The 17,331-nt window shown below is 42.6% G+C and overlaps 1 protein-coding gene across 1 annotated transcript; it reads right to left on the bottom strand.

Moving 5' to 3' along the window:
- Positions 1-6,757: 6,757 nt before the first annotated feature.
- LOC118222549 (pantothenate kinase 3-like) lies at positions 6,758-15,736 on the bottom strand. Its single transcript, XM_035408216.1, has 7 exons — positions 15,263-15,736; positions 13,470-13,822; positions 12,681-12,919; positions 11,020-11,196; positions 10,179-10,302; positions 9,381-9,509; positions 6,758-7,610 (listed from the first exon to the last, which is right to left on the bottom strand). The coding sequence occupies exons 1-7, from the start codon at positions 15,288-15,290 to the stop codon at positions 7,479-7,481; spliced, it is 1,182 nt and encodes a 393-aa protein (XP_035264107.1). The 5' UTR covers positions 15,291-15,736; the 3' UTR covers positions 6,758-7,478.
- Between the last annotated feature and the right edge of the window lie 1,595 nt (positions 15,737-17,331).

Genomic DNA, 17,331 nt, shown 5'->3' with positions numbered 1-17,331 from the left:
CGAGATGCCATCATTCCGTTATGAACGTGGTACACCGCCCCCTTCCACCCCCTCCCAACCAGTGTTCCACAATAAGTCATCCCTGTTGGTCATCCAGAAGTCTCAACTCTTATAATAAGTGAGAAATTTCATCCCGTTTTCACATCATGGTTGCACTGATTGTTGTACTGATATGTATGTATTACAGGGTAGGCTTATGCAATTATATATGCAAATGAATAGCATACATCATGCAATTACATGAGTATTGCGAATGCTTTTATTTATTAATTTATTTATTTTGATGGCCAAGCGTAAATCAAACCATCTCTGCTTCATTACGTCTGTTTGGAGACACACAGTGTCAGCCCCCAAACTGCAAACAGCGGGAAAGCAATCGGGGTAATCAGATGGAGTAAGACAGAAAAAAATTAATGTGCAATAAGAATTACAGTGCACGGGTTGGACGGAAGCCCCTGCAATAGGAATCCCCATCCCATAGCACATGATGCTGGCTTTTAGAGGAGAGCAATGGTGGGTTGAACAGATGGGTGGGGGGTAGAGGGGTCTGAACCACACATCATCGTTCCACTCTTCCGAACCTCACTCAGCACCGAACTGAGTTCGATCCATTCAATTCATCAAATGCAGACTCGTTCAAAACGATTCACATATGATTAAAGCAGAGCGAAGTCCTTTCCAAGGTGCGCCTGGAATCCATGACGCGCCCTTCCAAAATTACATGGTGTGGCGACATGACAGCTGCTGTCGGAGCAGTAAGTAGAACAAGGCTAATGAGATTTTTTCGCCTTAGCAGCAATATACCACTGTTAACCTAACTTAACACCCACTTATGTCAGGTGACGTAATTATGTCGCCCCGTGTTCAGTAATCCAAACAAAACAACAGCATAGATGCATATCAACACGTAAATCCAATAATTTTTCAGAAAATATTTATAACAAGGAAGGGATAGTTCGTGCAAAGGTCTATAGCGGGACAAATGTGTCCAAGATTTACTGCGTAAATGCGTGTTTTACGCACACATTCCGCCTTAGTGTTGTAAGACTGTGGCTGGCACGACAGTGTACATGTTATGTCATGGATTGTCCCCGGTCCCATTCATAATTAGTAATTTCGCAACACATGCCTGCTGTCCGCATTCATGCTGTTTTAACAATTATTTTATAATATTCTTCTTCTTTATGTTATATAGATTTTCCGTTTGACCGAGAAATTGTGCATCAGTGTTATTACTCTTGCCACTACCTGCCCTCGGTAGAGGGTGTTCGCTGTACAACGCGTACCGTTATGTTTTTAAACAGATTGTTCCCCAGGTATTGAGCGCTTCTTCAATGACAGTATCTTTTGGGATTTGTAAATATGAATCACACACACACACACACACACACACACACACACACACACGCATATATATATATATGTAATGTTTGAGAATCAATGCAGATAGTAAATGGGCAGTAATACGGTTTACACATTCATATTAAAGTGTATTTGTAATACATTGTTTTGGAGACAAGTACATGACCAGTCGGCTGCAGATTGGCTGGATGGCAGTTATCATCATTAGACTTCGTTATTTTATTATTTTCCTTGGTACACATAATTCAAGGTGGTTTTGCTTACAGTAATTATATTCTCTTGATGTCTTTCTCAAGGCCATTTTCATGGCACACCCGCGGCTTTGGGTGGCCCCTGGTTGTATGTGGCTCCTACACACATAGCCAGCTTTCCCTTCTTTTTGCACCACAATGTAACATCTGAGGTGTGCAGTCTAGTTCAATGCAGTTAAGTGTGTTTATGTGTTTTTCATGGTTTTATATGGGCATCATTAGTAGAATTAACAATAAGGGAGAAAGGGAGAAAGAGAAAGATATAGGGAGGATTTGCAATTCACCATTTTGTGGATCTCTGTTCTATCATCCTATGGGGTATAGAGAGATAACAGCTGGCCTCAAATGCTGGCTTATTGGACTATTGATTCTGCCGTGAGCCTAAATTGGAATCCACTGTAGAACAGCTTCAAAGACCCATCTCATGTGCTGCTTATGAACCAGGCCAATATTCCTGTCAATGCCTTAAAATGGACATGGTAGACTGACCTTCGACCTCTGTCTGAAAAAATATTCTTCTTTGAAGGCCTTAAGACAAAATCTCCAAGGCCATCAGGTGCTATGATTTCCACTGTCACAAATGTCTCACTTCATAATACGAAGCATCCCACACCGACCTAGTCCAACATCTTTTCTGCACGCAAAAGTTGCGCAGTCTTAAAAACCAGCTAAATGTGATAGCTCTGAGACAGAGGATCTGTGATGCAATTAACCTGGCTGCTCTGGTGGGTAATTAGTCTAATTGGAGTCTCTTTTATGACCAGTCAATACGCTTACGCTCAATATGAAGAATTTCCCTGGCAGCAGAGAGCAACAGTCTTCAGCAACCCTTCCGCACTGACACCCAACTACACTGATCAGCCACAACATTAAAACACCTGCCTAATAGTGTGTAGGTTCCCCTCGTGCCGCCAAATCAGCTCTGACTCATCGAGAGTTTTTAAAATCATGTGGAAATAATTCACCCTCTAACAATATCTTAGCTTTTTATAGCCCAGTAGCAACTAATAATGTAATAAACTACCAATAGTGTAATAACTCCCAATAATGTCATCCATTTCAAATTTTTTATGTAATAAAAACCAATAATGCAATAAATAGTAGTAGTAGTGTACTTTATTGGAATTTGCACTGTTGCAGCAAGACAACAAAGTAACACAATCAGATACAAATTTACAGTATATACAAAATATCAGATACAAATATACAGTAAATACAAATATATACAGAAATCCAAATATACCAGAGAACACCTTCAGAGGTGGAGTCTATGCCTCGACGGGTCAGAGCTGTTTTGGCGGCACAAGGGGGACCTACACAATATTAGGTAGGTGGTTTTAATGTTGTGGCTGACCGGTGTATTTCACTGTGGTACCATACACACTGATAACAGCAGCATTTATTATTTAATGCTGACTATGAAACTGACCCTGGGTGGCAAAAAATCATTAGGATCCCTTTAAAAATGAAATATGTTACAAATATACATGGATATCTTCCTGAGGAAGGTTTAAGACTTCTCCAAACAGCCACCCTCACGCACAGCAGTTTACCTCGCAGTTTCAATTAAGAGTGCGATTAGTTCCTTTGCACCTAGGTAATCAGTGGGCTAATTGTATCTTTTGTCCTGTGTGGATGGTGGAGGCCATGGTTCAGACCCACGGCAGTCCTAACCCCGTTGTGCTCCCAAAGACATTGTGAAATGGCTCCGTGCGGTATCTTAGTGGAGTGTGGAACTGACTGTATTCCTCGCAGAAGCTCTCTCTGTTCCCTCTACGTCCTCCGCATCTGTTCTGTCGGATGTCATATGCAGCTCTGGCTTGTCCATTTTTGTGTGTCTCCTGTCGCTCATCTCTTCTGACAGAGGTAGAGCGCTGGAAAGGAAGTGGTTGATGGCCGTGTTCAGGGGTAAAGGTGAGATGGCTTTGAAACTGAGTGTCATTACTGTTATGCTGTATACAGTAATGTAGTAAGCACTCTCAGAATTACAATGTGTGTGGGACAGTGCTTTTGTTTGTTTTTCATGAAAGACGGAACTGCAAGCCAGGGAGCTGGGATCAGAAATATTAAATCTCTGTGGAATATTCAAACCTCACCTCCAGTCCACTAGAAATCAACCATGATGCCTTAGAAGAACTGACACCTGCACACCCCATGCTCCCCACACCCTAACTACTGCTCCACCTTTACAATTAAACTTGGCTGCTCTAAACTATACCGTCAGTGAAAACCAGGGTGTAAAGCAAAATATTCCCTTATGGGAGCTTTCTGCTACTCCCCCAGGGATGTTTGTCTGTAATGACATCAAATTCCTTCTTCCTGTCTCCATGAGCGTGACAACCATATTGCTAAAATTACATAATTTCTTTTTGTTGATGTTTAATGTTGCTGTATCTTCTTGAGACCTGGGCCATTCAATTTTGTCCTCTCCAGAGGACATGTTTTTCTGACATAGCCATGCATGCTACTATACCACTACAGTAGACATACAAAATTCAGAAACCTTTTTTTTTTGCTGGGTCTCAAGAGGATATAGATCACTTGAAGTGTTATTATTATTATTATTATTATTATTATTATTATTATCATCATCATTATTGATACAATGATGAGATGAGAGCAGATCTGATAGTTGTTTTAGAACAGATCTGATTTGTTGCTTCCTCTGCTCTACAGAGGAAATCTGACATTTGATGTGGGGTGCTTGCAAACAGGAAGCTTGGGGGTGAGATAAGGTTGTTTCCTTTACCGCGTTTGTGTACTTTACCGCATCCGTGAGGCAGAAAAGGTGCTTAAAAGGATTGCTTCTTAACATTTGCTTCGTTCTATAGAGGATGACTCCCAGGTTGGCTGCACAAGGAGCAGGTTGCAGGTGACATTTTTAAACCGAACTAAGCAGCTCTTGCTGTGCTCCCATATACTAGTCTCGTGCATATGTCTCTGGATAGCCCTCCATTTAAAACCACTGTTTCCGGTACGCTCTGCTGATGTCAGTAGGGCCTCTAGGTCACATTTCAGCCCAAACTGCCCTCTGCTGTTGTATTGTTGCAATGACAATGCACAGTGAGCTCATAATAATTACATACACTACCCTTCACAAGTTTGGAATCACTGAGAACTTTTCATGTTTTTGAAAGAAACTGATATTTTCATTCACCAAGGTACCATTAAATTGATAAATTGATCCTTTTATTTATTCAAAAAATTAATACAACACACAAACACCTATGAGAAGTGGATGACATTAGAAAACACAATGGTTATTCAGAATCAGTATACAGGGGGAAATACAAGTTGGCATTTCAGTCATAGGGAAAATCACATCCTTCCAAGTGTATGCACATAACAGAGTAAGCAAAATCAGTCAGATTCACATGGGACAAGATGCAAGCCGTGCAATAAAATGAAGCATGCCGTTATCCAACATGGGGTTCAGAAGCTTGAGGACTCCCAAGCAGTTTCCTCTCTGATTGTACCATGTGTCATAAAACCACTTCTCCCTCCACGCGCTATGTCATGTGGTGCACACATGCAGTCACGCGGCTTGGTCCCCAAGGATATCAACATGCCAAACAGCCAGAGACTAAAGTCCCCTGACTAAACGTGTCTGGTTCCTAGTATGCATAGGAACCAGGGAGCTTTCACACCAATCATGTCTGCAGCTGTGTGTACAAAACTCAATGCAAGCTCATGAATTCCTTTGTCTGGACTTATTAGCAAGCGTAATGGTAAGTGGTAAGCTAGCTAGAAAACTGACTATCAGTAATATTCAACCAGACTTCTACAATGATCTGTTATTAAGCTTTTCATCAGTGTGATAACCAAAAGCGAGTAAATGGAACCATCTCCAACACCATTTTCAGGTGCAAGTCAGCAACAAGATATGATCAATGAAACTTGATGAATGTGGACACATATCGGTTAACAGCAGTACTGTTCAACCCAGTGCATGTACATGTAACAGACCTTCGTTAACTGATGCTTCTAAATCCTCTGAGTGTAATGCTTGGAAGAAACAAATCCAGTATAGAGAGTTAAAAGTTTAGTTAATTTATTCAAGTTAACATTCACACTTAATTATACAGTAAACACTTGATATCTGAATTACAGGTGCAATTTCAGTATTTAATACAGACTAATAATAGAAATCAAATCAAAAATGAAAGATTATCTGTGAAAAACTGTGAAAAGCAGCATCTTAAAAAACAAACCTGTACATCTGATACATTAGATTGTAGTTTTAGACTCAACAGGAAAGTCATTACAACATGAATGCATACAAAAAAATCAAAGCATTTAAAAATAATATATTAACAAAACTCTCACAGTGATCAGTAATATTCTGTAATTTCTCCCCTTTTAAAAACGAGTCACCTCTTTCTAAACATCCACATAAATATAAAAATGTAAGAGGACATGAAGTAAATTATAAGAAGTAAATAAGAAGTAAAGAGGAAATGATCGTTTTACTTTCAGAGAGTAAAAAAACACTCAAGGCAAATTTGAGAGCAAAATGGAGTCTCAGCTGCACAAAGTACAGGCTACACACTGCCCTCTACTGGTAATTGAAAGCAGTGGACGTTAAACAGCGCCCTCTGCCTGTTCTTAAAAATGTTGCACACATCCTTCATGAACAGTCATTCTGGATTTTAACTGAGGTAGGCATTGCAGAAATATTGTTGGCAACATTTTAGAGCTGACTTTTAAAGGTGCCTGCATCTGTTGAGGCAGGATGTATTATGGCACTACTGACCTGTGCACCAATATTCACATCATTACCACCCATTCTCATGCTCACAGCCTTCAGACAGGAGAGCAGAAATGAACCAAAGCACAGTGGACCGGTCGCATCAAAATGATGTGCAAAAGGCAGGCCGTTATTCTATCAGCTTTAAGAACACTCTAAACAGTGTTAGAGGTGGAAAGGCCATTTCTTTCTTATTGAGGTGCACACAATTCTATGGACAAAACTGCAACCCAGGTATATGCACCACTTCTTTCATAGCGATTAATCAAACATTCAATTTCAATATGAGTTTCAGGCTGCTACTGAGCACAGCAACCATTTTAGGTTTCAGATCTGCTTTTGTACAATCAGCATATTTTAAGATATGCTATCAAAAATAGAACTTCAAGTTTTTCTGTTTTTTTTTTTTTTGAGAAACCATTTCCATACACAAAATAAATGCACCATTAGAGAAAAGGGAAAAAGTGAAATGTCAAAACAGCATAACTGTTCCCATTGAGGGAAGAGGTTGGGCCATTTGCAAGGCCTTTTTGTCATGGACTGTTTAAACTTTACAAATTTTAGGAGCCCCAGTAGGCTTCCGTAGTGCCTCCACTCTTCCCTTAGTACCGTAGTGACTATATAAAAACGTAGCTTGCCAGCTCTGACACACATACTAAAAGATCAAACGGCTGATCACCGGGAACACACCCTTGAGGTCATGAACAGCCAGATAGTCCCCCAGCACAGATAAATAACATGGATTCATTTCTACAAGCCGATACAGTATCCGTTACAGAGCACACACGCTCTGGCCGAGAACCACGTACGGCTCTGTGGATTCTCAAGAGAGAAACGCTGGGAGCGTAATGTTTATGTGGTGCAGAGTGGTTGCCAGGACAATGCCGCCAAGCCGCCGCGACGCTGCGGCGGTCGATCATCCCTACTGAAGGAGATCTCTGCGGATCGAAAGGTTGGGCGCGCGTTTCCGCGCCGATAAAACTGTGAGGAGACCGCTTATTTTTGGTCCTGCCCCTCCCGTGCAGTTTGTGTGTGTGTGTATGTGTGTGTGTGCCTGTCAATGTGAGCTTCGCACTCTCCACTAATCTATCTATCAGCACTGATCCTTTAATTATGAATTAATTTTCATCATCCTCGGTCTCCCGAGGAGAGCAGGCCTCAGTGTCGAACCCGGGCTGCTGTCCCTCCGAGGCTTCTGGGGCTGAGCCGTTCAGCCGATGGAGGAGCGCTCCCACTGCGGTGCAATACCCCTGCAGGAAAGCGAGTGGGAGTGGGGGGGGGGGGGTAAGAGTTAGAATCCGTTACGACAGGGCCCTAACAGGGGCCCAGGACAATCACAAGATACCCGCGGTACAGAACGGATGCCCTTCCCACAGACACACACCACAGCCACAGTAAAACACTGTGCCTGTCACATACTCAGTGCTAGTTTGAGGCGGCAGTCGTTTTGGCTTATGTTCACAAGAAGTCAACTGCATACCCATAACATACTGTACCACATGCCACACGGTCAATTTGGTTTTAGGCTGGGAAGGTTTGGAGAAGGCCTGTTATTATGGAACATCTGCACCCTTACGTTTGCTCTTCTCTCTCAGTTCCATTTCATAGAGCATCTGTAACATCTGAGTTCACTGAGCCCAGTTTATTCACTCAGTCCAGCTGTTGACTTCATTAATCAATCAATCAAACTTTATTTCGGACTCAAGGTCCATATACTAACAGCCATTACTAAAAGTATTAAATGAGTAAATAAATAAATAAATAAATAAATAAATAAATAAATAAATAAATAAATAAATAAATACTAACTGAAGGCTCAGGCAGGTACCAGGGGAAAAAAAAAAAACCACGCTGATTAATAACTCTCAGCTTAGCAACGGCAGAGAGGTCCCTAGCAACGGACGGAGAATCACTGCAATAAGAGAGCAGGGCTGAGGTGTCCTTTGGCAAAGCCGCCGCATGCTGAAACGCTGCAGGCCCCACACACACACACACACACACACACACACACACGGTGAGCAGTGATCGCAAAAATCGCAAGCGAAACCAGCCGATCGCTCAGCTAAGAACGAAGGCCAATTTTCGCTTCAGGAATGAGAGGCATTACAGGAATATGTAAATGCCAGTGGTGCGATATAAATAGGGTGCTGCAGCGGACCACCAAATGAAGAGACTACGATACTAACAGGACATTCCCAACCATAGCTGTCTGTCTGCAACAGGACAACTGAACTGATAAGATGTTTAATGATAACAGACGGACGCTGTGGAATTAAGAACTGCTGTATAGATGGGGGATCCAGTGTATGGACTGACAGTCAAGTGTTACAGCTGTCACAGTGTTAATAAAAAACTATTTGACAGAATGCGCTCATAATTTCATGTAACAAAACCTTTTCTTTTTCTTATGATCATTTTGCAGGAAAATGTATGTTATTTACTAAATGAGAAAAATAGGTAAAATACATTCATGCTGGAATCCATCAGTAATCATACTGCCAGCTACTGTGCACTCTTGTATGTTCCTACTAATAGCGTGTACAGCTCTGGATCTGTTTCAGGATTTTCCAGTTTGAGATGGAGGATAACTTGTTGCCATGGAGATGGTGTGACAGTGGTGCATTGTGGGCATTGTAGTTTTGTGGGTAGACAGGTATGGCTCTGGCTCATGCGTGAGTGTATTAGAAGAATGCTTCACCAGCAGTGCTGTGTGGCTGGGAGTAGGAGAGGCACAATCATATTCCTGCTTGCTGAGAAATAAATGCTCGAAAAAAATGTAATTATATATGTAATAACATATGTGAGTGTAAGCGAGTGAATCTGACTGTGTGTGAGGAAGAGAGAGACTGAATGACTGTGAGGGTGAGTTTTAGAGTAACGGAGTCAAAGTTTCTGAGCCTGTGCATGTGTAGGCTGTGCACGAGAAAGGGATATCTCAAGTAGGTCACTGTGCTGTAATGTAATGTAATGTAATGTAATAAGTGTGTTTACAGTGAGCGCGTGCAGTTGAGTGAAAATACCTCATGCTCCAGGAACAGTGGCTTCATCCGACCTCTGGACCAGAACTGCACTCCAAAGGCCAGCAGCTTCCTGGAGATAGTGTTCCCCCGCAGTAAATTCCCCACAAACAACACCCGGTCAAGGATGTCCTGCAGGATGGGCGACACAAACACCAGTCGGGTGACGTTAGACAGAGGGCGGTTACGGCCGCAATCGGTCAGAGTAACGTATCGCCTACCTGCCCGCACAAACGAACACAAACCCACAGACAAAACCAACATCGGTTTTGAAGAGGTGAGAAATGACTGGTGTGAAAACACTGCAAAAACGCTGCGTTACAGCCTGGAAGGGGGGGTGCGTGCCCTAGCCCGGGAGGCACCGCCCTAAGGAGTGCGTAGCCTCTGTGCAGACGGCCATCTCTCCGTGCAGTCATAGCCCTGTACAATGCTGCTTGATTGACAGGCCACAAGGCAGCACTGTAAAGAGGCCGACAGCAGGAAGATCCTCGCAAAGCCCGGTGTGTGCGTGAACGTGTGTCTGTGCGTGTTTGTGTGTGTCTGTGTGTGTGTGAATGTGTGTGTGAATGTATATGCGTGTGTGTGTGTGTGAATGTGTGTGTGAATTTGCGTGTGTGTGTTTGTGTATGGGTATGTGTATGGGTATGTGCATGTGAGTGAATGTGCATGTGTGTGTGTGTGTGTGTTAATGTTTAGGGGTGTGCGTGTGTGAGTTTGTGTATGGGTATGTGTATGTGAGTGAATGTGCATGTGTGTGTGTGTGTGTTACAAGTGAGCAGAGAAGAATGGTAGAGGCCTGACCTTCAAGATGCCTTTGGAACAGACGAGCCCGGTGATGCAGTTGGTGACACTGACCAGCGTTGCACGCGCCAGATCCTCCCTGCTGGCCGCCTCTCTCTTCTCCTTATGAATCATCTTCCCAAAGCTTCAGAGAAACAAGCACAGGTTGAGCTGAGTGGCTTATGAACAGAGGGAGGGAGACAGTGTGTATCGGTACACAAGGATTAGAATGTGAATGGTTCATTACTAAACTGGGTGTGTAAATGAAAGGTTATCCTGCCTCCCATTCTCCCCCACACACACACACACACAAACACACACACTTGTATGCGCACACACGTTCACTAACACCCACATACACATACAGACGCATACGTACATGCAAACACTCACACGTCTCTCACACATGCTGTCATCTGCACGCACATGCTAACACACACTCCTCCATTGCGCTGGTTTTGTTCAGCAAGGGTCTTGGGTGTTCCAAAAGGCAAATATGCCTGACCACTTACAAGTATAGAAGCTAGTGGCAGATTCATCACTGTTCCAAAGCTCAAACGCATAAATTGTGTGTACGCACGGAAATCCACTTCAAATAAGGTGTCCTACACAACTTACAGTTAAAAGTTCTATGCAAGGTGATAGAGCACAGGTGCGTTCCACATTTTTCGCACTCTCGCGCTTAGTGTCACATACTCACGACAGGACATATCGATTTGGCGTGTGTGGTAATCATGCCTGAAAAATAAGGGTCGCCGCAAGGTGGGAACTGCCGAAAGCGGGAGTGGCGATGCACAGCATCTCCGGACACTTCGGCGCGCGCCGGTAGGCGAAATCCTGCCGGCCGGTCGCCGAAACTCACCTGGCGACCACGAGCCATGCCGGAATGTGGAGGCGTTCGTAGTCCCCGCCGTAGATGTCGCGCACCAGCACGTCGACGCGACTGCTGTCTCCTCTGGAGGCCAGCTCCATGGCCTCGTCGAACGTCTCGCACCCAGTCAGCAGGCTGCACAGGCCCAAGAAGGACCCGCCCCCGTAGCTGAAACGACATGATGTGAGACACACGTCACGATAACACTTACTTTAATGTATATGATATAATATTACTATTGCCCTTTTCATTTAAAGCCAAATCACAAAGCACTCCACATCAGAAGTATATAATCAAAGGTCAATAATAATAAAAATAATAATGTAAAGTAAAATTTCAGTTTTCCCAATCAACTCTGTTGTTCCTTCACAACGGGACATATTCTTCCATGGCGTGCACACTGGTGGAGTTGTAAAAATGCCACTGCTGTACATGAGTGGAGCCATAAAATGCCCCAGGATGGGGAGAGCAGCACATAGACAAGCACACTGAATGGGTATGACATGGTATGTGGGGTTATGATCACAAGTATATAAAGCATAGTATATTTATACATAGGTATGCCTACATACGTGTCTGGGTCACAGATGGGTCACCACCATTGATTCCCATAGAGAAGTATTTGGAGAATTGATAGGTAAAATCATAGGATCACGTGCCATCGTACAAAGTTATAAAGTTATCTTATTACTGTCACTGGATTTTGATACTTCTCCTTTGTCTACAGAGTAGGGGGGGAAGTGCAGTTTCTCTCGTTCTGGAGGAGTAGGGGGGGTTCTTGGTGGGGCAGATGTTACCTGCCTATTTGTGTCCAAACCTTATTTGAGCAAACCCAGGGAGCTGTGGGGTATGGAAGGCTTTCTCAGGATTGGATTTAAGGGAAGTCCAAAGAAACATTCCAGGAGAATCTGCTTAGCAGTTCTCCTGGTACCATAGTCTTTGCTGTACAGAATATTTGGGCATTCATCAATACTCACTTTGTGTTCCTTTTCTTTGTCCTAATTTGTTAGTTTGTATGTCTTTTATTTTCATAGCAGTCTTTTGTCTTGCTTTGTGAATTAAAGTGGTCACCTTCTCCATCGTTGAAACTGCCTATCCTTGGTTATTGCCAACGATCATACTGTGTCATAATAAAGTTTTTTTCCTTTTTCAGAGCAGCCAATGCACGTGTACGCGATCACATGTATTCACATACATCTTCACTTTACAGGATTTGAAGTTAATGGAGTCAGATAAACATGTTTTCCTCCCTGCAACTAAATCTAATTCCTTACAATAACAATAATAATAACAATAATAATAAAGCACTGATCTAAGATAGAGGAATTCTAGGCTGATATTAACAACCAATATTTACACCAATGGCCAATTCAACCAGTACCTATACTGATGCAGGTAGGCTTGTCATACATTATAGCACAATAAACTGCAACCATTTTACTGGTTTCAGCATTTAAATGTAATGCAATTCTCTTCCTCCACATTTCAGCTGATCTGGTAAGAGTTCTGCCAGACAGAGGCCACAGTGCATCACCCAAGGGGGCGGCAGACTGGTAAAGGCAAGAGGGACTGTAAAATGATTACTGTTGTTACCATTATTATTATTAATATTATAATTATATAGTACAGCAGGTAGTAAGAGACTGGGGTACCTGGTGCCGCCCACAATTTCATAGTTATCCTGGGAGTGGATGGCGATAATGCTGACCCCAGTCCCGCAGTTAACCAATAGCAGAGGGTAGGGGTCCTGCAGGTCATAGGGAGCCTTCTGGCAACACTCCATGTCCTGCACATTCTGGAAGGAGTAGCACTCGATCTGGCCACACAGGTACAGCACCCCACGCACCAAACTGTTTATTTCATCAGCTTTGTGCAGCTGCAAGTTCCCAATCTGGAGAGGGAACAGAACAAGGAACCAATTTGTTTTTTTTGCAATTTTCACAGGTCAGTGAGAGATGAGCACAAAGTATCACGTGTCAGTGAAGCCTCTGCAGTTTCACAACTGTTCCTTCCACTAAAAGAAAACAAGATACTTGAGCATTATAATTATTATTATTATTTTTTCATCAACAGCTCATCTACGGAGTTATTGGCATTGGCACTGGATTTTTTTTTTCCAAAAAACTTCAAACACTGTTGCCATTAGGCCTAATTCTTAGTTATGGCATAACATATTGAAGCTATGTAGCTACAAGTCTAATGCAAAACTAAAACTGAGCCATAATAATTATACATTTAGGCAACGTATTATTGAAATTTTGATGCTAGAAAATTAAAAACATTTTTGTAACTCTTTTTTTTGAGTGACAGCCCTACCCCTTGTAGCCCCCTCAGTTCCTCCATCCATATAGCTAAGTGCCTATTCTTGTCATTTGATATGTGCAAACAGATAGCAAGTTATCTCGTTAGCCAGCATAAAAAAGCTTGGACAATAAACTCACTGCATGGAACTCCTCCTCAAACTTGCACGCTCCGCCTCCGGTGACGCTGAGCATGGCTTGAAGGGTGGAGCAGTCCTTCTCACGGGCCATCTGGAAGAAGGTGGCCATGTCCTGGGTGGGGAAACGGATGAAGTGCAGGTTACCGCGGCGACCCAGCAAGGTCAGGTCTTTGAGCTCCAGGTGGGCGTCGCGGATACCCATGGAGCCATAGGCCACGCTGGAGGTCAGGTAGCACCGGATGCTCTTCAGGCACTCTGACTCCTCCTGTTCCTCCTCGGCTGTCATGTCCAGTGGCTCGAAGTACACCAGCTTCACCAGGGATCCCCCAATGTCCATGCCAACCCAGGGGAAAGCTGCCAAAACAATGGTGTGGATTAGTCTTGGGTGTGTGGAAAAAAACACCCCAGCCAACAACTACTACCACTAATAATAATAATAATAATAATAATCATCATCATCATCATCATCAATAATCAATCAATCAATGTATTGCTACTTTTCACATCCTAAGTATAGTTACTTAGTAAAAGCAGAGAAAAGACTAAGTGTGACATCAGGATCAGGATTTGACTTCTGGTTCAACCTGGAGGCCTGAGAGGAATTTGCGTTGTTAAGGACCTTTCATATACAGGCTGTACAAAAAAGACTGTACCCTCCATATACAGCTAATCACACCAATGTGAAGAAGATAATTGCAGTTTAGCATGGTCAGCCAAGCAAGGCATGCCATTTTGCCCATACCCCATCCTAGAGATGCAGGGCCTGTTTATTTATTATTTTCTTTTTAATCAACAACCAATTAGACTCAAGAAAGACAGGTGCAGCAAGTTAACTGTTCGTCAGCTGTTATGATTAGGCTAATTGATTGTAGTCCTGTAAGAACAAAAATGAGCAGACCGCTTAACTCTTCAGAACAAGGGTTGATGATCCAGGCCCAGGCCAGGGGTGTCAGAGTTTATAATACTGATCTGGATATCCTAAATCAGTGAAATGGGAAACTAAAACTGCTATGCGTATGCCAGAATAAACTCTTAATTGTGACCAATTCAGGAAAAAAGGAAGGTTCTGCCTGTTTCCATTCCTGACCAGTTTCTTCAGTTCTATTAAGCCGTATTAAGCCTCCGAAATACTTTCAAGTGAACATTCGTAATGTCGACAACACAGTGACATGATTTTGGTCAAAGTTTATACACTACTTGGTCAATGTTACCTGGAGTCTAAGTCAGAAAACAAAATGGAAGGGATCAGCTAACGACAGTAGCTGTCTAAAGACATTTTAGTGACATTGTGGTTCCATAGGGTTCTGATTTAAACTGAGATCTAGCTCACACGCTAATTAGCCTACACAATTTACCTCTCTTCTTTGCAATACCATATAAAGGTTTTTTTGGCATAAATAAAATAATGGAATATTTAAATTGTTCCGATGGCTAGACGGAGACCGTATAATATCAAGTATTATATTTCACGAGCAAAATAAATTCAGAAGCTATTAGAAGCAACAATTTAAGCTTGCATCCTTCTGCAACGCATGATTAAAGCTAGCTAGACGCAGTAGTGTACAAAACTAACGTTAGTGATAATAGATGACTGCATGACAGGCGAGCTAGCCAATGCTGGCAAATGATAGCAAAGCACAAGAACCTTCAGTCTATAAGCCGAACACGAATCGTTTACATTAGCAGACTAGCTAGCCACCGCCATCATAACTCTTGACGAAAAGATGCTTCCACGAAAATGTCTGCTCTTATGTTTACTATGAATTACAAATAGAAAAAAAGAATGGTACTTACAGGGTCTTTTGTCATCCTCGATTTTCATTTTTTCCTGTCGGATGGAACACAGCGTGCCTGCACTTGCCAATGGCACTTAGCTTACAGCAACTATCTGGCTCTCTATCACGATTATTTCCCTTCAGCCTTTTAACAGGGTACAACAACCAGAATCATCTGGTAAACACGTTTACAATTCGATGAATTGCCAGGGTTACTTTCCGTCCATATATTTCTCCTGTATCCACTGCTGTTGTTCAGTGTAAATGCAGAACATATATTTCTGCTCCTCCGTTGTAAAACAGGTTTTCCTGGTGAGTGAAAAAGGCGTGACTGTTGCCCCCATTTGTTAATTATTGAAGTTTCAGCTGAGAGCGAAAGATGCAAACTTGACTCAGCGATACCCGGAACGGGAGCGGGGATGAAAGAGGCTGCCCCTCCCTATCTATTCTCATGGAACCTCCCTTCGATTTTAACATCAGGCGCGGGATAAAGCAAGGCTGTGGAATCCAGTATCGCCTTTCATTTTTTTATTTTTGGCGACGGAGATGCTAGCAGTTTTACTTTAAAATGACACCAGTATCCAAAAGTTAAAGGCATACTATATACTTAAAACTGATTTTGATTGCATGAATGGGATCCTGTAAGTGAATTGACTACAGTATTTTCTTTGTAATACTGAAAGCCAATGGTGCTTTCAGTATTACAACATAAAACATACAAAACATAACATACAATTACATAATATAAAATAATGAGGAGAACAGGCCATGCAGCCCAACAATGCTCGCCATTTTCTGGACTAAATTGTACCTAGTGCTCTGCTTACCTGTGGACTATATTGTATTTAACACCAAATCAAGCCTGGTCTTGAAAATCCCCTGAGTTTCTGCCTCTACTGGCAGTCTATATTATAATTATAGAATACGTCCACACATTGACCACTCTCTTCCTTATATTCCCTCACGAACGCTCCGTTCGCAGGGTGCAGGCCTCCTTGTTATTCCTAGAATAGCTAAAAGTACCATAGGTGGTAGAGCCTTCTCCTATCGTGCTCCCCTCCTGTGGAACAAGTTGCCTGCCCATGTTCGGGGCACAGACACTATCACCTTATTTAAAGCTAGGCTGAAAACATATCTTTTTAGTCTCTCTCATATTTGAGGGGCAGGAGTGGGTGGCGGGCATAGCTATAGAGTCTCTGGTGGACTGAACGGTTAGTGCTGTCACTGGATCATCATTGGTAGTGCTGTGTTAAGCTGAAGCGGTCATGGTCTGGTGATGACTGTCTCAAGCCTGCCCTCATGGCTGCGTTGGCCCCTGCCTCTGTTTCCCTTAGCTATGCTGCCATAGCCTTATTCTGCCGGGGTTTTCCTTATCGCACGCAGGCACCTCGGTCTCTCCTGCTCTGCTTGCTAATCTACCATTTGAACCCCCTAACAATGTTTTTTTTTTCTTTTTTCTCGTCTTCCTCGGCTCTGGGCACCTGCAGGTGTGAGATGAGGTCTTGTAATAGATTTGTGATTGTAAAGGTTGTTTTATACTATTACATAATGTGCATATAGTTTGCATGATTTGTGTTGTTTGCGGCACTCGCGAACGGGCTAAGCATTCATACCTGTGCGGCAAGTCGCACAGGTTGCGCAGGCCGCCTAATGACGTTTCTGGTATTTTTATATTCAAATATTGATAAAGTATTTTGGTATCGTCAAACCTCTTCAGCTAACCTTTAATCAAACTAGTCTGCATTTAAACTAGTCCTTGTTTAAAATTTGGAACAGGAAGTTAATTAACATTATACCATCTCCTAAATGTGAAAAAAAAACATGGGTAAAAATCGATCTTATAATCAATCGATAAGAATAATCGATTTTTTTGTTTATTTCGTTTATTTTTCGTTTCTCCTCTCTTCATAGATCTTTTGAGCTAATGGTTGATGTGACAACCTTTGCATATGCCGCACATGCTTCACAACACCTACACAGACCCTTTTTATGCGTAGGCCTACTCCATGGAAGTAGGCTGTAAAACAGCCCGATTTAATTTACAAAAGTCCAATTTATGGCGCTGCATTAACAAGGTCTGCATATGGT

This window comes from Anguilla anguilla, chromosome 3 (genome assembly GCF_013347855.1).
Source record: "Anguilla anguilla isolate fAngAng1 chromosome 3, fAngAng1.pri, whole genome shotgun sequence".
Lineage (NCBI taxonomy): Eukaryota > Metazoa > Chordata > Actinopteri > Anguilliformes > Anguillidae > Anguilla > Anguilla anguilla.
This window is presented reverse-complemented; position numbering and strand designations above follow the sequence as displayed.

What these genes read in the sequence shown, in the direction of transcription:
- LOC118222549 (XM_035408216.1), bottom strand. Translation starts at nt 15,290, where the DNA reads ATGAAAATCGAGGATGACAAAAGACCCT. An exon ending in GAAATTGTGGGCGGCACCAG is followed by an intron (nt 11,197 to 12,680) that starts GTACCCCAGTCT and finishes ATGTCGTTTCAG; the next exon opens with CTACGGGGGCGGGTCCTTCT. An exon ending in CACTGTTCCTGGAGCATGAG is followed by an intron (nt 7,611 to 9,380) that starts GTATTTTCACTC and finishes GCTTTCCTGCAG; the next exon opens with GGGTATTGCACCGCAGTGGG.